At 33.8% G+C, this 22,224-nt stretch overlaps 2 protein-coding genes across 2 annotated transcripts; both read left to right on the top strand.

Annotated features, from left to right (window-relative positions):
- Window positions 1-690: 690 nt before the first annotated feature.
- LOC100798822 (K(+) efflux antiporter 2, chloroplastic) lies at window positions 691-14,890 on the top strand. The gene is made up of 21 exons (XM_003552331.5): window positions 691-907; window positions 1,182-2,886; window positions 3,311-3,482; window positions 3,566-3,656; window positions 4,778-4,914; window positions 5,019-5,078; window positions 5,173-5,292; window positions 5,631-5,699; window positions 6,284-6,349; window positions 6,849-6,938; window positions 7,214-7,318; window positions 8,595-8,723; window positions 9,493-9,702; window positions 10,424-10,573; window positions 11,936-11,989; window positions 12,080-12,138; window positions 12,784-12,850; window positions 12,936-13,112; window positions 13,468-13,524; window positions 13,999-14,073; window positions 14,177-14,890. The coding sequence occupies exons 2-21, from the start codon at window positions 1,286-1,288 to the stop codon at window positions 14,297-14,299; spliced, it is 3,612 nt and encodes a 1,203-aa protein (XP_003552379.2). The 5' UTR covers window positions 691-907; window positions 1,182-1,285; the 3' UTR covers window positions 14,300-14,890.
- Window positions 14,891-17,653: 2,763 nt separating this feature from the next.
- Window positions 17,654-20,290, top strand: LOC100798294 (uncharacterized). The gene is made up of 2 exons (XM_003552330.5): window positions 17,654-18,045; window positions 19,636-20,290. The coding sequence occupies exons 1-2, from the start codon at window positions 17,868-17,870 to the stop codon at window positions 19,857-19,859; spliced, it is 402 nt and encodes a 133-aa protein (XP_003552378.1). The 5' UTR covers window positions 17,654-17,867; the 3' UTR covers window positions 19,860-20,290.
- Window positions 20,291-22,224: the final 1,934 nt, after the last annotated feature.

Below are 22,224 nucleotides of genomic sequence, written 5' to 3'. Positions count from 1 at the left end.
ATTTTAGTGACTTGGCCTTTCTTAATGATTACAAATGAATAAATACTAAAACCAAGTCCAAGTCTACAACCACTTGAACACGTGAGCGAATACAAATGAATGACCTCAAGAATATCCCTCTCTTATACTCAATGGCCGTTTTTGTTGCCTAGCCTTGTTGCTATCTTGAAAAGTATAAAAATATCCCTTCACCCCCAAAAAAACAAAATGCACAATAACATCATGAGAAATGTCAGAAATATAATTTTTAACACATTCTTTAAATAATTATAAATTTTTAAAGTTTCACTTAGGGTCCTAAAGCAAAAAATATGTGAAATATACAATCAAGTGAGATAAGATTCACACTTTTACACTTTAATTTAAAATTTTCATTTCATTTCACTTCACATTAGGTAAGAGCCCTTATTGTTTAATGGATTTTTTTTATAATTTTATATTTTTTAATAAATTTTAACTTATAGTGCGTATTTAAAGAAAGGGTTACTGCTCCTAACATAACATGACCACCAAATATGTGTAATCAACTGGTGCAACAATATTATAAATTAATAAAAAAAATTCAAATTCAAATACTTGATATATAATTATAATAAATAAATTTTATCGCTCGTAATAATAATCGTAATCCAACATTACAATTTAAAAGCCTGACATGTTTACCATAGACCGAAGACGGAGAAGTAGTGAAGTACTAAGAAGGAGTAGTAGGTGTAAGAAAAGAAAAATAATTAAAATAAAGTATAAATCTAAAATATTATATTTCGCTGTTTCAGACGCAAAGTGAAGTTGAGCTTTGCAACTTCGAAGACAACGCCGATTTGTTCAACGCTCTCTTCATTTCTTGATCAATCCTCACACTCTTCTTTCCACTGCGAAACGAAACCTATCATTCCATGATGCACAGGTATGTGAATCTGTTCCAATCTCGTCCTGTCAAAGAAACGAGTGAGTAATTTGCTTCTTATGACTGTGCACGCGTTGGATTCAGTGGTTTCTAGTTTTTTTTTTTTTTTGTTCGGATATTTCATCTCACGGTTTTATGTGAATTGCTGATTAGTGTTTGTGAAATGTGTTGAACAGTGCTGTTGTATTTGAATATTGAGCTCGGATTCCAATCTCGCTTTATTGAGTAATTTGCTTTAGATGAATGTTGAGTTATTTTTGTTTTTTTGCATCAGGTTTTTGATGAATTGGTGATTGGTGTACGGTGTACGTAAAATGCGTTGAACAACAAACAAAAGTTTTGTCTTTCTGAGTGTTGAGTTGTGATAGGCTGAGGAATATGAACATGGATATGGCTGGTAGTTTGCCGCAGTCGAGAGTGTTGCATGGAGGTGTGGGGACGAGTTACAAACGCAGATCAGTAGGTCAGTTAGGTTGCTTTGATTTTAGAGGGAGAGATTTTGGTTGTGCTTCTTTTGGAGACTCGAGAAGTGTTTCGAGATTGCGGAGGAGTGGGATGAATGTTTCTGCTTGTTGGAATAATTCGAGAGTAGTTACTGGTAGGGAGTTTAAGGTTTTGAATCCGAAGAGAAGTTTGTCTTGTAAGAATAATAATCTTTTCATGGGGTCACGAGTGATTTGGTCGAAGTGCCAGGGTAATGATTCTTTAGCTTATGTTAATGGAAATGGCCGGAATGTTGATTATGTGGAAGGTTCGGGTGAGGATGCAGGATTGGGGCCTGTTTCTAGTGCTGAACTGGATGCACCTTTGGAAGAAGAAGAAGAAGGGCAAGCTGAGAGGAAAGAGGCAGGGAGTGAAATAGGATTAGAGGAACTAAGTGTGGATGAACTGAAAGAACTATTGCAAAAGGCCTCGAAGGAGCTAGAAGTAGCTAAAATTAATAGTACCATGTTTGAGGAAAAGGTTAAAAAAATATCAGAGACTGCCATTTCCTTGCATGATGAAGCAGTCAATTCTTGGAACAATGTTAATTCTACCCTTGACACCATCCAAGAAATAGAAAATGAAGAACATACAGCCAAAGAAGCTGTCCAAAATGCAACAATGGCTCTTTCATTAGCCGAGGCAAGGCTTCAAGTAGCCATAGAAACTTTGGAGGCTGCAAAAGAAGTTCTTGATTCAGCACAAGGTTCTAATGAGAGCAATGGTGATAATGACATGGTGGAAGAGGAGCAAGCTCTTTTGGTTGCTCAAGAAGATATCAAGGAATGCCAGGCTAATTTAGCAAATTGTGAGGCAGAGCTGAGGCGCTTGCAAGATAAAAAGGAAGAGGTGCAGAAGGAAGTGAGCAAATTGCAAGAAATTGCTGAAAAGGCTCAGCTGAAAGCGGTGAAAGCTGAAGAGGATGTTACAAACATAATGCTAATGGCAGAGCAAGCTGTTGCCTTTGAACTTGAGGCTACAAAATGTGTAAATGATGCAGAGATTGCCCTACAGCGAGCAGATAAGTCTAATTCTAATTCAAATGCTGATACCATAGAAACTACACAAGCACAAGATGTTGGGGCTGTTTCTGAGGTGGAGAAAGTGGTTCAAGGTTTTTCGGGTGATGTTGTTGAACGACACAGAGATTTGGCAATTGATGGCGAATCTTTGCTTGCCAATTTATCACCTGAGACTTTATCTGATAAAACCAGCCAAATTTTGGAAGACAGAACACAGTCTGATTATTTAAGTGATAATGAGAATGCTGTGCAAACAAAAAAGCAAGAAACACAGAAAGAATTGACCAGAGATAGTTCACCGTTTGCTCCAAAGGCATTATTGAAAAAGTCTTCTCGATTCTTTTCTGCATCATTCTTCTCTTCTGCTGAAGATGGGACTGAGTTCACACCAGCATCAGTCTTCCAGGGCCTTGTGTTATCTGTACAGAAGCAGTTGCCCAAGCTGATATTTGGGTTATTGTTAATGGGAGCAGGGTGTGTATGATCTTGCTACCTCTTTTTTATTTATTGCTGTCATTTTATTTTAATCCTTCTAAAAACAATTTATCTGGAAGAATATATACATCATGGGATTGGCATATAATATATATGGTATAAGAGTACTACATGCAAAATACTAATATGACTTTTTTGAGCTTTCTGTGCAACATGATTAAGAATGTCAAGGGACACTAGTCATTGGCTTGTTTGAAAACTGATTTTGAAGTTAATTAGCTATTGTTTGAACTTTGGACAGGGATATATCATATATGCCTTGACACATGCCGCCTTTATTTTAGTTGCTAAGAAAGTTTTAATGGAGTCTGACTATATTGTGCCTTCTTGTTGAGTTAATTTACATGCAAAGGTTTAATATAAAGATTTCCTAGTATCAATAAATAGTGGGTTTTTATTTCAGGGTTGCCTTCTATTCTAATAGAGTGGAGAGGAATGCTCAGCTGCTTCCACAGGCAGATGTTATTATGACCAGTGTTGAAGAAGTTTCCTCTAGTGCAAAGCCTTTGGTTAGACAACTTCAGAAACTACCCAAGAAAATCAAGAAAATCATTGCATCATTACCTCATCAAGAGGTTTGTTTTTCTTTATTCTTTCCCCTTTAGTCTTGTGCTCAATGTTGTAAATTTTATCTGACTTTGTAAGACATGTATCCCAGGTGAACGAGGAAGAAGCCTCCCTTTTTGACATGCTCTGGTTATTACTTGCCAGTGTTATATTTGTGCCAATATTTCAAAAAATCCCTGGAGGTAACTTGTTTGCTCTGTTTCCTTAGTGTTGAATTGAACATAGTCTGTCAAGTATAACAAAGTTGAGTAGGACTCTAGATGATTTAGTAAGAATGTGATTTGGCACCAAACTCCACATATTTTGGTTAAATGAAACTTTGATGCGTAGATTATCTCCACTCTTTTTAGCTCATTGTTCTTTTGCTTGGCGACAATTGGTTAGTTTGCTTATGACCATTTTTTTTTTCAAAATTAGACTGGTCACTGCATGAGAGAGGTTCAAGGTTGAGGATGAACTGAGTTTTTGAACATACCTATATATTCTACAAATATATGACATTATATTAAAATACTCCCTCCATCCCAAATTGACTGATGTTTTAGCATTGAATAAAAATTGCATATTGACCGATGTTCTCAGTTTTCAACGAGATATTAAACTATCTATTTCAATTTTTCCCTTTAATAAATATTGTTGTCTTGATAGACTTAATAATACATTTATTGAAATTAAGAAAGAGAATAAGGACACTTAGTAAAATTGTCCCCTAATAAGTGCTATTGTCTTGGAATACTTGTTTTTCCTAATTTGTGTGCATAAACCTTAAACATCAGGTAATTTGGGACAGAGGAAGTACCATTGAAAAATTACAATATATGTAATTAATTTTTTATAGATGCTTGAAACTATAAAATACAATATTTTCTAAAATTCCCCATATTTGTGATACTTAAACAACAACTAAAGCTTGGCATAGTGGCAATTAGTGGCAGAAGCATTTTGTTGAAAAGTATCGTCATTAAAATGAAAAACCGTGTCTGGATTGCATGGTTTGACCTATTCACTGGTTCAAACACCGGCTTTCAAACAGAATTTTTTATGCTGACTGGACCAACCTGTAGACTGGTTAATGGTTAAACTGACCTGAGTCTGGGTTTGAAAATTATTGTTATGACAATATGAAACTATTATTTAAGGAAAATTTGTCACTTAAAGTAGAAAATTTGTGCTTTTGTCAGAGGCATCTAACCTTTACCTGAATGTGTTAAATTTCTTTTAAAGGTATACTCAATAAAATTATTTGTCTTACATTCACATTTTTTTACCGATGTTATTCCCTCTGTCTTGCAACAATGTTTAGGAAGTCCTGTTCTTGGCTACTTGGCTGCTGGTATCTTGATTGGGCCTTATGGTCTCTCTATCATTCGTCACGTTCATGGGACAAAAGCAGTAGCTGAATTTGGAGTTGTTTTCCTTCTATTCAATATTGGCCTGGAGGTGGGGATTCTTATTAGTTCTGGTTCAGTTGTTCTATGTTAACTTTGTCCATCACCATTATCGAAAGAGCTAAATTGAGGCTCTTATTTGCTTTTTTGTTTTAGCTCTCGGTTGAAAGGCTTAGTTCAATGAAGAAATATGTCTTTGGATTTGGCTCTGCACAGGTGATTGGGAAACTCCATCTCCCACCCTTGTTATTATTGTTCACCTCAAGCTATACTACTGTAGTAATGTATTAACAAGAATGAAAAAATGCAGGTGTTGGCAACTGCTGTAGCTGTTGGCTTGATAGCTCATTATATTTGTGGCCAAGCTGGTCCAGCTGCTATTGTCATTGGGAATGGCCTAGCATTATCATCCACTGCTGTTGTTCTGCAGGTAAATAACCTAAGATTGCATGTTTAAGCAATATCCACCTTTTTTTGACAATCGTTAACTGTAAAATTTGGGTAAGTGATTGCAAAAGTTTTTGTTGTAGCATGCATCTGTTAATAAATGTTTTAATGCTTATTAATATTTAATCAAGCTTAATGCCCGTAGCTGTATCACTTAGCCCTTGTTCAAAGGTTCTCATATCATATGAGTTCAATACATACAGTCAAGGTTATATTGTCATCAAATGGAAAAAAAGGCAGTGTTCATTCTAATCTTTTTTTTTTTCTTTTATTTCTGGTGAATCTTTCATTCTGCAATAATTTAGTGAACTTGTTTTGCAGGTGTTGCAGGAGAGAGGTGAGAGCACTTCACGGCATGGCCGAGCTACTTTTTCTGTGTTACTTTTTCAGGTTACTTTGTGCCTTACCCATCTATTTAGATGCTGAAAGAATATTCTTGTCAAATGTTGTGCTAGATTGTAGAGAGAATGTAATTCTTGTGACGCATAGTTGGCTGAACTTTGTCATATGAGTGCCATATGTATCTTGCTTCAGTATCCCAAACTGTTGTTGCACCTTCTGGATAAACTAACCACTATTTCCCATAGCTGCATGTTATTGGATGGCCATATTATCTTTGCAGTTTATTCAATCTAGAATTTTACATACATGTTGATGGTATACTAATACCATGTTTTGAGAGACACTAAACAAGCAAAGATTAAAATGTGAAACCGTTGTCTCCAGTTGGATGTTGGGGCAGATGGCTGTATGCATCTATCTATTTGTCTCTTGAGCACTTTATTATGCTTTTCTGTATAGATCCTCAACAAGCATCCTCTACTATGTCTGCTCTATCTGGTCAATTGTTATATGAATTTGCCATTTCTGACGTTGATTATTTGTTATTAGCTCTTAAATGCCTTTCATTTCTTATTGTATTGTATTTGCAATATTTTGACACAAATTGACTTTGACTCTTTGTTTCTGTTCAGGATCTGGCTGTTGTGGTCTTGCTAATACTCATACCTCTTATTTCTCCTAATTCTTCCAAAGGAGGGGTAACGTTTTTCTAAGCTCTTGGCCATGAGGTTTAGCTGTTTAGTTTAGAACATGATTAAGTTGTTTAGACTCCTGTGAAGCCTGGGAGACAGTATATGACAACATTTAATTTAACATGCTGAAAGGAGCTTGAAAACATGAAATGAAAGTGCTAGCAAAAATTTCAACAATACATTGTTAACATAACCACATCTCATAATGACAAAGGTTCTTTGAATTATTTCCCCTCCACTGGCCAAGAACTTAATGTGGGAATTAATAATTATTTATAGGATTAGCAATTAATTGCATATTTTATTTTATTTATAGTAAATCAAAAAGGTCAAGACACAAATATCTTTCTAATTAAAGTTGGTTCACGTAAGTGCATGATTGGTAGTGTTGACATGAGAGCTGAACTTCTGTGGTTGTCATTGTTATTTTTTCTACATGTATACTCTGCTATTGCTTCTTTGTTGTCCTCAACTCCTCATTAGAAATACCAATCTATATTTTCAGGTTGGTTTTCAAGCTATTGCTGAAGCACTTGGACTGGCTGCTGTTAAGGCAGCAGTTGCCATCACTGCCATAATTGCTGGGGGACGATTGGTAATATTCAGAACTGGACTGTGACTTCTCTCATCATTATGAAAAGAAAAATGATAAACGTTTTCTAAGCACGGTACATTTACATTGAATGGAATAGCCATTTAGAATATTTAGTAATAATTGTGACAAGATGCTAATCGTAATACACATAATAATAAAAGCCATTTTATGAAAGGATAAGTGATATCATTTTGGGGTTCATTTGGAAGGCATTGCATGCTTCAATTGCAGATGTAGAGTATGCTTTGTGCTGAGTTTTCTGTTCTTCTTTACAGCTCCTTCGACCAATATACAAGCAGGTTGCAGAAAATCAAAATGCAGAAATTTTCTCAGCTAATACACTCCTTGTTATTCTTGGCACAAGTCTTCTTACAGCCAGGGTATGTCATATGTGATTGTCCTATTGCTTTTTATTTTATCCTTCTTGGGTGTTTGTTCCTTCTCATGTTTTTGTTCATTGTAGAAATGAGCAACTTTTCATGTTTTCAATAAGTATTTGGGGAAATGAAAAAGCCTGTGAAGGTTTGGCTGTTTGGTCTAAACATTATTCTGGAAAATGACCGGCCGGTTGGATTGGTTCTATTGTGAAATTCTCCACTAGCCAGTCTGGTCAAGCCTTAAACTTGGAACTAGAAAACTTGTCTTATACCCCTTGAACTGGATATGGACCACTTAAATTTGATAAGGTTTGAGTCTAATAGGTTTAACAGGTTAGAAGTTCTTACAAAAAAATGCACCAATTGTGGGAAGTAGGAATCGAACATGATTGTGTAGCTTAAGAAGACAACATTCAGCAATTGCATCACTAGTGCTTCTTGCATAATGTTATCAGATTAATTGTTCATATATTAAATTTGATTGCTGCATAGAAACAGAAATCAAACATGGGTGTGTAGCCTAAGACGGCAACATTCAACCACATTAACAAATATTCATTATTTATGTCAATAAAAATTGATAATACAAATATAAAAAAATCATTATATTACAAGAGTGTGTGTGTGTGTATCAGTTATTGATAGTGTGCTATGGTGGTGCAGAGCAGCCTTCATTGCCACAAAATTTGCATAGCAGTGCTTTTTTTAATAGCTACTTTTGCGGCCTCAATCACAGCCTAAATAGTGTTAGTTCATGGCGCTACAATGAGGCATATTGAAAACTCATTTCAGAAATATAATTTCTCATGCTCCTCTCGTTTGTGTGACCAACACCGACCCATCCCTTGCAGTTTTTTTTACCTATGCCTAAACTGTTCCATTTTCTTGTATGTTTTGCTTGAGATCTTTTTTTTTTGCTGAGACCTATATTTTGTTATTGTTAATTATGAATGTTTCATGGATTTTGTGTAATTTTTTATTGAGCATTTGTAGGTATATAGTATAAATAAGTCATTTATTCTGTACAAAAAATTGAAATTGTGGTCATCTTGCTGTGCATTATCCCATTATTGTTTCTGGAGTCAGCTACAATCCGCCACTATCTGTGGTTGATAACTATATTGTGTATAGAGATTTGTAATTCAACCGTGGTTAATCCGGTGAGCTGTGACCTAGTTTGATGACTGGTCCGGTTTTCAAAACCTTGTGTTCAAGTTCAGTATTTTTGAGTTCATTAAATTGATCTTGACTTGTTTTTGTTTTCCTTTACTTAAAACAGGCAGGACTTTCCATGGCATTGGGAGCATTTTTGGCTGGTTTACTACTGGCAGAAACTGAATTTTCCTTACAGGTTGAATCTGATATTGCTCCATATCGTGGCCTTCTTTTGGGGCTCTTCTTTATGACGGTAGGTGCCGAATATCAAAATTCACAAATCTATTAATTGTATTGTTTTATTTGTTCATGTGACAAATATTTTTATTTTAAATTGCGGTTATGGTTGTGTTGCTATTTCAGTAGTGGACAATTATTGTTAATGTGGTAACAAATGCGGTTGCATAGTTCTTTGAAAAACCAATATGTGGCTGCAATTTAAAACCATCTATTCAATTATTAACGTGTGAGATATTCTTATGAGAATATTCACAAGCAATGAATTGCTTTTAGTTGGATTGTCTACTAGTTTGATAATAACTGAGAAAAAAACCTCAGAATTAGAAAGGCTATAAGGGGGACTGTTTATGTGGAGTATTTCTTAGTTTTAGTGCTAAGATGGATAAATTGTAACTTGTAAGTGTTACTTGTGTACTTATGTTCTGACAATAGGGATACATTAATCATTTCATGGTCTGTTATGGATAGAATTTTACACTATCACAACAATAACCATGCCTTATCCCACAAGGTGGACTTGGCTGTTTGGGGATAGAACTTTGTATTACTTGAAAGAAAACTAATTTTGCTAAAGCAGAAAAAAGCTTGAGCAAGTACATTTTGAACTTTTATTGATCTAGAATCTAGAAAATAACAATTATGCTACATTGATCAGAAAATCTTGACTGCTTAAATGTAAATTTTTCTTGAGATTTTTAGATTTATTTAGTCAATGTGTTAATGAGCAACCAGCTTTTATCTACATAATTGATAGCAACTATTTTTTTTTTTTTACTTTTCAGGTTGGAATGTCAATTGATCCAAAACTTCTTGTTTCAAACTTTCCAGTCATCATGGGCGCACTAGGACTCTTAATATGCGGAAAGACTATCTTGGTTTGTTTGATGGGTAGAATGTTTGGGATTTCTCTCATTTCTGCCATCAGAGTTGGTCTTCTTCTTGCTCCTGGTGGGGAGTTTGCATTTGTGGCTTTTGGTGAAGCTGTTAATCAGGTTTTTGTCCTTAAAACTGTTTTTTCTGCCAATAGTTGTCTTTCATTAATAGGGTTTTACTCTAGGTCTTTATAGTAAAATAAGTCACTTTTTTGGAGTTTATTTAAAAAAGGATATGCAATAGGCATGTGCTGGACAAGTGTTGATAAAATAAGGTTGTGTCTCCCTATTTTTAGCCTGATGTTGAGACTCATTATCATTTGTTTTTGCATTGTTTATTACCTTTGAATTTATATGTAAACATTATTTGTTTTAAGAGGGAAGCTTGGATGCATGCCCTAACCTCCATTGGTTTCCTCCAGTTGCTTGTAAAGTTTTTGGTAGCAGTACAGCAATAGGATTCTATCTATCGAGATGTGTTTTATTTCTATTACTTGGAGTATAAGGATGCGGAGGAGCTCTGGGATTTTCTAAAATCTGAGAATCATTATATCCTTGTTATTAGGCTGAGTTGTACATCTTTCTTTGTTCTGGTGCTCAACTCTTGCAACATTTATGGGAATTTCTCTTGTGGATATTCAGATAGATTGTGGGGCTTTGCTAGCATGATTCTTATTTAGATGAAATTCTCTCTCTTTTGTGAATTTTGTTGATTGATCTTCCTCGTAAGTTGAAAAATAAAAAATGTAGATCATTGTACTGGTAACTGCTAAATTGTTGTTTTCTTTAATAATTTGCAAATAAAACTACTATTTTCCCCCACTAATTGGCACTTCTGCAGGGCATAATGTCTTCCCAGCTGTCATCTTTGCTGTTTCTTGTTGTGGGCATTTCAATGGCCATCACACCATGGCTAGCTGCAGGAGGCCAGTTGATTGCTTCCCGTTTTGAGCAGAATGATGTTAGAAGTTTATTGCCGGTAGAAAGTGAGGTAAAATCTCTTAAATGAGTTGCTGACTAGTAATTTTATAAATAATAGTCATGAATTTTTAGCTTCAAAAGTATCTATGATTGGGCACTCTTACTGGTGCATTGTTTACCATCATTCTAATAGCCAAATAGATTGTTTGCTGTGTTTCATAGGGATAGGAATTTTTGCCATGCAGGTATGATGTGGTTGTGTTGTATTTAGACTTATCAGAGTTGTTCAGAAACTGACCTTTGAAAAATATTTCAGTTAAAGTATCTTAATCATAATAGTAGTACATAATAGTATTGGTTAGTAGTATTTCCTGAAACTTTATTCATAGATTCGAATAAAACCTAGAGGCTTCTACTATCGGTTAGTAATACATAATAGTATTGGATTGGCTAAATTATTCTTCAATTCCCAGAAATGTAGATCAGTTTAGTAATTTCATGGACTTTTTTAACCTTTATTTTATGAAATTGATTCAATATACCAAATTCTTTGATGGCTAGAAGTTTGTTGCTAATATTTTATCTTGTTTAGTGATTGAAAGAAAAAAAAGATTTCTTACATTTGATGTTTATCTGATGATGTGAATAATTTTACTGCATGTAAACTGCCATACCATCACCATTATCAGCATTATAGGGAAGGGAGAAAACATAAATTGTTGTCAGTATTTAATGTTAAAAATTTTGAACTTTTCAAGAGACAATATTGATACCATTGATCAGTGGTCATGATATCAAAACCTAATGTGAAGTAGTACTAAATGATTGGATAACAAGCACCCATTATACCTATTTATATTTTGGAGTTTGTTATAACCTTGCCCAAATTGCTAGAATTAAATTTGGCAACTCTTTTTAGTTTGACAATTCTTATCAGAAAAGGAAGGGATGTAATAAATTGAAAACTATAAACCTAGCTGAGATGGATGAAGTTAGTTGACTACAGTCCTCATTGCCATGTTAAAAGTTTGTACTTAGTGTACCATAGGGATAGTGTGTTTGGATAGAATTCATAGTCAGAGAAATGATTAATATGCCTATTATTTTGAAGGGAAACTTTGATATCCTTCATACCTTTTTGATATTAGGAGTGCTTATTTCTTGCATTTGAAATTTTTGGGCTGTATGCTCTTTATTAACTTATTTTCATCCTGATCACTTGAGTGTGGTTATTTCATTGTTTATAATTTAATTTTAGGTTTGTATCTAAAAAGTATGTAGTATTTTAAGGAGATTATGTTGGAGTTCTTCCTAGACCAGAGGTAGATAGTGGACGCAGTTAACCCATATGGGTTTACCATTTGCAATTTTTTATTTTGGAGTGACATGAAAACTTAGTAGTATACTTCTTTTTGGTTGGCATCTTTTACAGACAGATGATTTGCAAGATCATATCATTATTTGTGGATTTGGACGAGTTGGCCAGGTAAGTTATCTCTTTTTTTGGTTTGACTAATTAATTCACTGTTTACATAATTGATTTAGGTGTGACAACTTATGTTTGTATTTTGTTCAGATCATTGCCCAACTTCTTTCAGAGCGTCTTATTCCATTTGTCGCACTAGACGTAAGAAGGTAACACAGCTTGCTAACTGAAACTATTATCCTCCTGTGGATGAATTATTTGATACCTGTTTTAAGCTTTAAGCTTATTTAATGTTATTTCTATTTAAAAAGGAGAAAAATTGCATGCACAATACTGACTTCTGTCTCCCAAGGAGAAAAGAAAAGAAAATTATCACAACAATATTTCTGTATGTACAGGTCATAAGTCACCTATATGGGCCTTAATATAATGTCTGTGATTGTGCTTTACTTTCCTTCATAACGGTTGGCTTATGAGTGATTGAATGTAGTGTATACTTAAATGGAGCATATCAAAATAGTTAGTTCTAGTTCAATGATTCTGGTAAATAGGGACTAGGATGAGACTATCTTGGAATGTACATGGGCAATTAAATTGACAGGCCATGACACAATTGTGTCAGACAGTGATCTTCTATGTATGCTATTTACATGAAGAAATTATAGGAATTGGATACCCAAAAACAGGAGCACCCTCAAGTAATTTATCACATTTTTTTCTCTTCACGGAGTTTATCGAGATTCTTTAACATGGTTTGCTTCAAGATATGTGTGAAATACTATGTTATGTGCAGTTTTGGACAGGATACAGAGATGACAAACTAACTTGTTTTCCTAATTTTCTAATATCTTCAGTGATAGAGTGGCAGTTGGGCGTGCTCTGGATCTCCCTGTGTACTTTGGAGATGCTGGTAGTAGAGAGGTAGTGCACATTACTTCAGCACATTAGTCGCATAGCATGTTCTTACCTGATTCTATCTTTGTTCTTTTTTTGGATGCATGGCTAGGTCCTACATAAGGTTGGGGCTGAAAGGGCATGTGCTGCAGCAATAACTCTTGATACACCTGGTGCAAATTATAGAACAGTTTGGGCTTTGAGCAAGTACTTCCCAAATGTGAAGACTTTTGTTCGTGCCCATGATGTTGATCATGGATTAAATTTAGAAAAGGCTGGAGCTACTGCTGTAATATTCTCATACCTATTTTAGTGTTCCCCGTTTGATTGGCTGATGGTACAATTTCAAATTACTGGTAGCATTTGGTAAATGCATTCAAACGTCTGAAGAAGACACGAGTTCTAATCTATATTTGGTTTGTTTGAGAAAAGAACACGATTAAAAATTATTACATTTTGAAATCTGTTTAAAAGGATGAAACAAAGAGAACAGAACAGGGCATTCTATTCTATCCTATCTGCACACCAAATGCTACCAGTGGAAAAAGAGTTTTGTTGTTTTAGTCTTGCTTTTTGTAGCAAAATTGAAAGAAAAACTTACCATTAGTGAAATGCTTATCTAGAGAACTTTCTGCCACTTGCAGGTTGTCCCGGAGACCTTGGAACCAAGTCTTCAACTAGCAGCTGCTGTGCTTTCTCAGGTAACAATTATCATTGAATATCATATTTCTGTGGGACGAGAAATATTGATATAATGGAAAATATTTTGGCATGTCTCACTCATAATATTTATGTTAATATAGTCTTATTCAAACATGACAGATTCAGTAGTAATATGGCTATTTCTTGTTGTGATTGAATCTTGTGCACATTAGCTGAACTATTGTTAATTTCCCTATATAAATAATTTACTCGAGTCTTGGTCAACTTTTCTTTGAAATTGTTTGAGCATACTCTGTTCTTTACTGCATTTGCGAGATTGACTTCATATCTTGTTGGCAGAACAAGCTGTTGTGTTCATAAAATTGTAAAGATGGTGTTTAATTAGGCCTTATTAGAATCAATATTCAAAGAAAATATTTCATTATATTTATTACTAATTTATTAAAATTATGACACAATGCTATAACATGGAAATGTGTGATCTTTATTTTTCAAAACATTTATTTCTTTAGGCTAAACTCCCCACATCAGAGATTGCAGCAACTATAAATGAATTCCGATCTCGACATCTGGCTGAGCTCACAGAGGTAGGTATTCCTTTTGAATTCATGCATAAGCATACACAGCTTATATCACTGTTGTATAGTTGATATCTGAATGGTGTTTGTGGTTCTTGCTCTACCCGTGCAGCTGTGTGAAGCAAGTGGAAGTTCTCTTGGTTATGGATATAATAGAACTATGAACAAACCCAAATCTCCATCCCCAGATTCATTAGATGAGACTACAGTCTCCGAAGGGACACTGGCAATATGAAGATTGCCGCATATATACAAGTAGATGGCAAAGAAAATGAGAATTAGGGAAAAAAAATAATTGTCAAAAAAATGTATAGCAGATTGTTGGTTCCATTGTTATGTACAGAAATATAGCCAGGATTAGTTTTATTTTCTCTTTTCCCATTAAATTTTGGTTCCAGGCATCTCAAATTCCTGTTAAGGATGATATCCTGTTGCTGTAGTTGTATTGCGCCAATGGCATTATTTTCATTTGCCTTGGTGGGTTTTTTCACGTCAAAATCGTATAAAAGACACAAAAGCTAGTATTATTAGCTTCACTTGGATGGATGCGGCTCCTGCGTCCTCCCTCAATATGTGTCCAAAACACATTGTCATAAATAGGCGAATGCCCTGGACAAGTAGGGTAACTCCTGCAGGTAGATAGTTGATGATCCTCAAACTCATCGTAGACATTAGTTTTTGTTGTTGTATTGGAAAGTTGCTACTTGTATATCTACTCAAATCTATGCCACCCCCAAACTTGTTTTCCATATATTTGCTTTTTTAGCTATATGCTACGATCCACTTAGTCTGTTCATATGACTAAAGTTGAGTAATGATTTCTCTTTTTGATGTGTTTGGATGTTTTTATTATTAATGGATTAGCTGATGTGGCTGTACATGTCACTATTTTTCAGTCTGTCGCGTGTAAAAATCGTTGACATGGCACTTATGTATCCTTTAGTCTCAAATTTTTTAGGATTTATTTTTTGTTTTTAAACTTTTCATTGGCTAGATAGGGTCCCTAAATTTGTTTTTCGTCCATACTTTTAGTCCTTCATGTCCATTTCCATCGTTAAACTCACAGAGTTGTACATCTCTCCCCATGTTGTCAAGATGGCGATGTGGTATTTACACCATGCAATCATTTATTCATGTTGTCTGTTTTAAGTAAGAAAAAGAGATGTAAACAGTAATGTGACATTCATAATGAATTTGTATGAAAAGTAAAAGAACTTCATGCAACGATTGTACACTAGATAATATTTGATTTTTTTTTCAGAAGGAAAAATATTTTCTTCATGAAATGCAAACTCTGTAGCCCATCTCCATCATTGTGTCTCCTTTTAAGATTCGAAGTTGAAAGATTACTCTAACTTCTGTGTTTTCTATCTTTTATTAATTATCAACGATGATTGTCTGGATTTACCACAAGAATGTAGTTAAAAGAAGTTGATTTTTTCTATACAGAAAAACAAAAGGAAAAAAAAGAAGCAATCGAAGTTGAAAATATTAGATATCAATTATCAAACTATTTCCTTTAACTAGGTGCGCACAAAGTCACAAACAACTCAGTAAAAAACAAAATATTACCTTTTAGAAACTACAAAAGTGTTTGTGAATAAAAATTAAAAGTTTAAGATTAAAGTATTGCTCTTAGTTTAATTGTCTACTAATTCAATAGTAACTGAAAGAGCTAATTATGTGGCTATAAAAGGTGGAATGTTTATGTGGAGTAGCTTTACACACTCATAACAATAACCGTGCCTTATTCCACAGGGTGGGTTTGGCTGCTTGGAAGTAGAGCTTTATATTATGTGAAAGAAAACTGACTATGTTTAAAAAGAAGAAAGAAGTTGTACAAGCAATATTTTCATCTTTTATTGATCTGGAATCTAGACAATAACAATTATACTACATTGATTAGAAAATCTTGGCTGCTGAACTGTGAATTTGTCACAACTATCCTGTCGATGCCATAATGATCAGCCAGCATCTATCTACATAATTGATAGCAATTATCTTTTTGTGACTTTTCATGTTGGAATGTCTTAACAATATCTTGTATAATTGATTTATAAGTTATAGTTGAAAACATGTTTCATAAAATATTTCTATTAAACATAATATTTAGTTCCTATTAAATGTTGTATTTCTATTCAACAATTCAATGCCAAAGGTATTAACCCTTTATCATTTGTTTTTATTTCTAATTGTAACAAAAGAACTGAACGAAATAAATAATCTGTAATTATTTTAACTTAAATTTAATTTGTCAATGTCATGATAAATAAAATATTCAATAAATTTATCATCAAATCAAACCATATCAAATTATACTATTAAATCAAATCAAACCATACCATATTTGATATTTGGCTTCAAATTAAAATTACATTTATAATCAAATCCGATTCACTCTTTGGATTCACAATAAAAAGAAAACTATATGAAAATTACAATTGTCAATAATCACAACCCGTGGTAACAAGAATTCAATTGAACCAAAAAAACTCATTTTTATTTCATCATAATGCTATGAAGTTTACTCAGACCTCATAACACCATTTTCATTACATCAAAACAACAAAATTAAAAGTCAATTACACTAAAATCACTTTTGTTATAAATATAAATAAAAGACATGCATCTTAGTTAGAATATACAACACAATTTGCATACAGTAAGATGAATAGGTAGGGAACCAATAAATCAACCAGCCAACCCAAACCAAAGATCAAGTAATCAGAAAGTGAACAAAAAAAAATCACATTAACACCCAATGGGGATGGAATAACTGTCTCTTAAAATCCCACAACCAAGCATTTCATCACGAAAAACAAGATCATTAAATCACACCTTGAAGCGTAGAACCTTGAGCGACGACACTTCTCCCGCAAGAAACTGATAAAAGACATGCAAGTTTTAATTAAAAAACTATTGCAGTAAAAATAAATAAATAAATTAAATTAAATTAAAAAACTATTAATCTACTAAATCTATTAAACTAAACTAAATACTAAACTACTGATAAAAAAAAATACTAAACGCATAAAAAAGCATCGTAAAAATGGAATTAAAAAACATAATTAAAATATTCACTAATAAGAAGCATAGTAAAAAGTAAACTTACTTATACTAGTTGTTTTTACGTTACTTGCTTCTTTTTATCCGTTAAAAACACAATTTATGTATTTTTCTTCTTTTTTATTTTATTTTTCATCCAAGCATGTTGATGTAAATTATAAAATAAAATCATAGAAGAGAAGCCTTGTGTTTATAAATCTAAGATAAACTTTGATAAACACATTATCTCTCGTGAGATTCATCCTTTTATATATATATATATATATATATATATATAATTTCGTGTTTCATTATTCTACTTTATTAATTCATTATTTAAGTGAATAAAAGACAAGATTTTTTCAAAAAGGATAAGATTAGTTATCCATCTTTTTATATATATATATATATATATTAGGAAAATAATTACTTGTATATCTAGTATTAAAATAATAATTTTTATTTATATAAATCTAGCATAGTGTATATGACACAGTAATTACATAGCTTATTTTCTCTGATTTTTAATGGAGCCGTTAGAAATACAATTTCACTACACACACTAGTGACACTCACTACTGACACATTGGTAGATTCAAAATTTGAAAGTGGTCAAGAAAAGAAAATTTGTAAACCCAGAAGAGAAAAACCTCGTCTTTCTTCTTCTTCTTCTTCTTCTTCACACTACTTCTCTTCTCTGCTTTATCATCTTCTTCTTCTTCAACTTGCACACACAAGTGGTCGAGTTTCTACGAACAATGGCTCCCAAAACGATGGAACCTCACGAATCTGAAGAAGACTCGGAATTGGAGAGGTTGGAGTCTGATTTGAAGCAAATGGCGCACAGGATTCTCGATTACCGAACAAAGCTTCCGGATCAGCTCAACGCCACGCTCCGTTCGATTCTCGATGCCCAAAGACCCTTTCTTTCACCGGGTACCTCTTTCTAGGGTTTTTCATTTTACGACTCTAAATTTGGGAAATTAATCGAATTTGATAAGATGTTTTTGGTGTGGACGAAATCTATGTGTTCCGTTTGAAAATCAATTTATGTACCTAGAGATGGGTAGTGTTGATTCGGTTCTGGGATTTTGGTTTTAAGTTAGTTTCTTCAATTTATGTGCTTTTGGCTTTTGGGGGAAAGATTTAACCGTCTTTTTGGGCATGCTAGTTCTGAATATGATGTGGTTTGAAATGGGTGCTGTTTGAATCTGGTTTCTGGTGTTGTAATTGCTTCAATCTGTAATGATACTTTGCTGTATTTTAGAGCTGACTGTCATTGCTTTGACATGTCCTTTTTTTTTTCCTTGAGCTATTTTCTTTTTATTTTTTCTGGTTGGCTACATGAGTTTTGGACCTTGCTACCAGAATTCCTATTATTTGTTGTTGTTTTACTGAGATTATTATTGGGCACAGATTAGTGAAACTGAAATCTGATTTAGGTCATGAGTCATGATTGGATAAATTTCTCCATAAGCACTCACATTACAGGAGAAGAAAATAAGAAGGAAAAATGAATTGAGGTTTCCTCTTAAGTTAAAGTCAACTTATGCACTTAACTTTTATACAAGTGCATTTAACTTCTCCATACACTAAGGCAGATAAGTTAATTTTAATTTATGGGAGAAACTCAATGCATTTTACCTGCTTAATTTTTTCTCCTATCAGTGTTTTTGGAGAAGTTTATTCAAATAGGCTTTGGTGTATGTAATTTCTGGAGTTGGTACTTGGTAATGCAGGTATGTTGCTGTGTTTACTTTTGATGAATGTAAAATCTAGCTCATTTGGTTGATAAGATGCATGAAATTGCTGGTTTGGTTTTGTAGGGAGGAAAACTCAATTTGCTGATTTTGTTCATGGCATTTTGGTAAAGCCATGATATTTTTTGTTATAAAAATTAGTGTGTTTGTACAATGAAATTAGCTGTTTATTCACTGGGGATGTTATACTTTGCTTAGAACTGAACGAGAAAACTTTAAGATAATGACTTAGCAATTTTGCATGATCTATTAACAAAAAAGAAAAAATGGTCATCATTTGAATCTTAGCAATTTTGGTTTTGGAAGTAATGAGATACAAGTTTTGATTTTCTGCTTTGTAAACGGAAATTGACCTCTAACTTATTTAAAACTCAAAATGCAGTTTGAATATTGTCATGTGGGCAGGCAGAAACAAATACTGTTTTCCAAATATTTAAAGAATTGACACTCAACAGATGATATTTTTTTAAACTGAGCATAAAATTTCTTTTGTATTCCCTTCATTGCTAGGGTCTTTCTCGTCTTTCCTCTTTGTTTTTTTTTATCCTAAGTGCTAGCAGTTATTTTTCTATGGATATTGTATGACTGTATGTCATTATTGTTACAGTTTCAGTCTTTCATATATGATCCTTATGTCATTTGGTGGTTAAGACTTGTTCTGTTTATGTTATTTATTTCTTTATCTCTTTCAAGGTGCAATATGTTTTCTTTGTTTTTTTTTTTTTGTCACTGTATTTCACTCATTGACCAGGTTTATATTGTGCAGGTACATCAGAGCAAAATATTTCTAGAGAAGAAAGTTCATCTGCTCCAGAAGATCCAGAGACTGCCAAAAAACTAAAATTGCTGAATGAAAAGATCTCAAGCAATTGCTCTGCTATGCCAATTGTTTTGAAAAGGATGAAAGACTGCATTGCCAGAATCGAGAAGTTTGATTCATACAATGATTCAATGATACATCCGGCCTTCAAAAGGAAGAAGACTGGATAGTCAAGTTATGATGTATCATAATTATGTTATTTATCTGAACATCTAAGAATACAAGTAATCCAGCATTTATCAACTTGGATTTGTTCAATGAAGCCAGGTGTTCACATTTTCCTTATGCTGCAAGTAGGACGAAAGCTTCGTTTCAGATGTATAATGTATTACGTTGTTTGGTCCTTTGTGGTAATATTTTGAAAAGCATCCCCTGCCTGCAGGACACGGATTGAGACAGTGAAGGATAAGACAGGATGTTGTATAGTCCCTGCCCCTTTGTATTAGCTGCTTGAGGCTTGAGCATATTAATTGTATGTAAAAAATTTCTTGCGTTGAACATATTCATTTGTCCTATTGTAAGCTTGATCATTTGAAGAGTTAGCCACCTCAATATACCCAATTTAAGGTGGTCTTTGCTATAGACACACTTTCATTGGCTATATGATTGTTTGCTGTTTCTGACTTGATTGTTTACGTTTTTTGGTCAAGTATCATTTGGTTTCTACATCTGTGTCAATTTTTGCTTTATGTGTAAGGAGCACACTCAACATAACTCGTGCAATTCTCATTTTGTCCTTGCGTAAAACTGATACAGATTGGACAATCCGTATGAGGCTTATAGATTAACTAATCTGTATGTTCAATCCGTATTAGTTTTATGAAAGAGCAAAATGGAAATTGTGCAAGTTATGTTGGGTGTACCAGTAATTTGCATGATACGCGTGGTAACACCCCTTTTCTTTGTTATATTTGAGTTTCTCCCCACTCCTAGTGCGTGATATGTTCAATGTCTTTAGAGCCAAATCTCAAACCTTAATACTTTCTAGTGACAATCTATTGTCTAATGTCAAATATACAATATAAAAAGGATAAAAGCTCAATTTTGTTTGTGTTTTACACTCATTGGTCCTGTATTATGAAAATGATTAATTTAATTCACAATTTTGTAAATTGTTGACTCGTTGGCAAGTGTACCAAATCGTTACACGTAGTAAAGTGCTCGGAAGTCCGAGTGTCGAATCCACAGGGACTTTGTTTGTACTTAGAATAATGAAAACCCAATTTACAAGCAAGAGATAATAAATTTAAAATAAAAAAATAGAAAAAGATAGAAGATAAGAAAAGATAAAATTAGAAGATAAATGAAAAGATTAAAGATAAAATTAAAAGATAAAGAAAAAGGAAGAAGATTAGAAAAGTGAAAGATAATTAAGTTCACACAGCTCACCGGGACAAGATAAAGTTAGGAATTTAAAAACAGACGTTCTCTCATAATTAAGTTCACACAACTCACCGGGACAAGATAAAGTTATCGGCTTACCGGAACGCGATCTCTTTCCATCAAGCTAACCTTTTCTTTCTTTGTGATTCATGTCTCACTGTTTGACTGACTCTTGCTTCTAGGAAACCAGTATTTTCACAATTGTCATGTAGCATTTCAAGTGTTGAATCCTTCAGAAAAAGCCTAAATAGTGACTTCACAAATATCATGCAATTTTTATTCAATGACTAAATTTAAACTACTGAAATTAAAATGCATAAAATCAAAATGCACAAATTCAAAATAAAGAAAAGAAATAACACAACTATTCTAAAAGAAACAAAATGCGATTAACTAAAAGAGAGATAAAGTAAGAAATCCTGGGTTGCCTCCCAGTAAGCGCTTCTTTAATGTCATTAGCTTGACGAGTCAAATGCCTTCAAGGTGGCATGAAGGTCACGTAGAACACATTTTCCTTGCATTTTCGCCTCTTAGCTAGAGACGCCATGAAACTCATGTATGCTGGAAACACCTTCCATATTGTTGCAAGGGAAGTGCTGGTGATCAAGGAAGGAATGATACTTAAGGGTTTATCATGTTTTCCATGTCTTTCTTCCTTGACAATCAGTTGATAAGGAGTGGTATTGACTTGGAAAATACTTTTTTGTTGAATTTTTACTTGTGAGTACTTCTCCCATTGTTGTGCTTTCTCCTCATTTCTTTCTATCTCTTCCTTCTTTTCTTCTTCCACATCTTCCTCAGTTAAAATTACCTTGCACTCCTTTTTGGGCTTCATCTCAGTATTTACCGTAAAGGTTTTGGTGGGCCTTTCAGCAACTAGCTTAGCTAATTGTACTTCCAGATTTCTGATTGCTGCATCAGTGCTCTTCTGATGTGACCTTGTTTCCTGCATGAATTGTACCAGCAATTCTTCTAGCCTACTGCTTTCTTCCTGTGGCCTGGGCTTTTGGTCGCATAGAATGACATAATCATTGGCCGCCATATTCTCTATTATCTCAATAGCTTCTTCTGGAGTCTTTAACTTGATCTTCCCACCGGCTGAGGCGTCAAGGAGCTGCTTGGAATGGGGTTGCAAGCCATCAATAAAGATGT

Source organism: Glycine max, chromosome 18 (genome assembly GCF_000004515.6).
Source record: "Glycine max cultivar Williams 82 chromosome 18, Glycine_max_v4.0, whole genome shotgun sequence".
NCBI classification, from domain to species: domain Eukaryota; kingdom Viridiplantae; phylum Streptophyta; class Magnoliopsida; order Fabales; family Fabaceae; genus Glycine; species Glycine max.
This window is presented reverse-complemented; position numbering and strand designations above follow the sequence as displayed.

Excerpts from the sequence above, each read along its gene's own strand:
- LOC100798822 (XM_003552331.5), top strand. The coding sequence starts at position 1,286 with ATGAACATGGATATGGCTGGTAGTTTGCCGCAGTCGAGAGTGTTGCAT. Across the intron at positions 6,350-6,848 it reads CTAATTCTTCCAAAGGAGGG|GTTGGTTTTCAAGCTATTGC; the intron begins GTAACGTTTTTC and ends CTATATTTTCAG. Across the intron at positions 10,574-11,935 it reads TATTGCCGGTAGAAAGTGAG|ACAGATGATTTGCAAGATCA; the intron begins GTAAAATCTCTT and ends CATCTTTTACAG.
- LOC100798294 (XM_003552330.5), top strand. The coding sequence starts at position 17,868 with ATGGCTCCCAAAACGATGGAACCTCACGAATCTGAAGAAGACTCGGAA. Across the intron at positions 18,046-19,635 it reads AAGACCCTTTCTTTCACCGG|GTACATCAGAGCAAAATATT; the intron begins GTACCTCTTTCT and ends TATATTGTGCAG.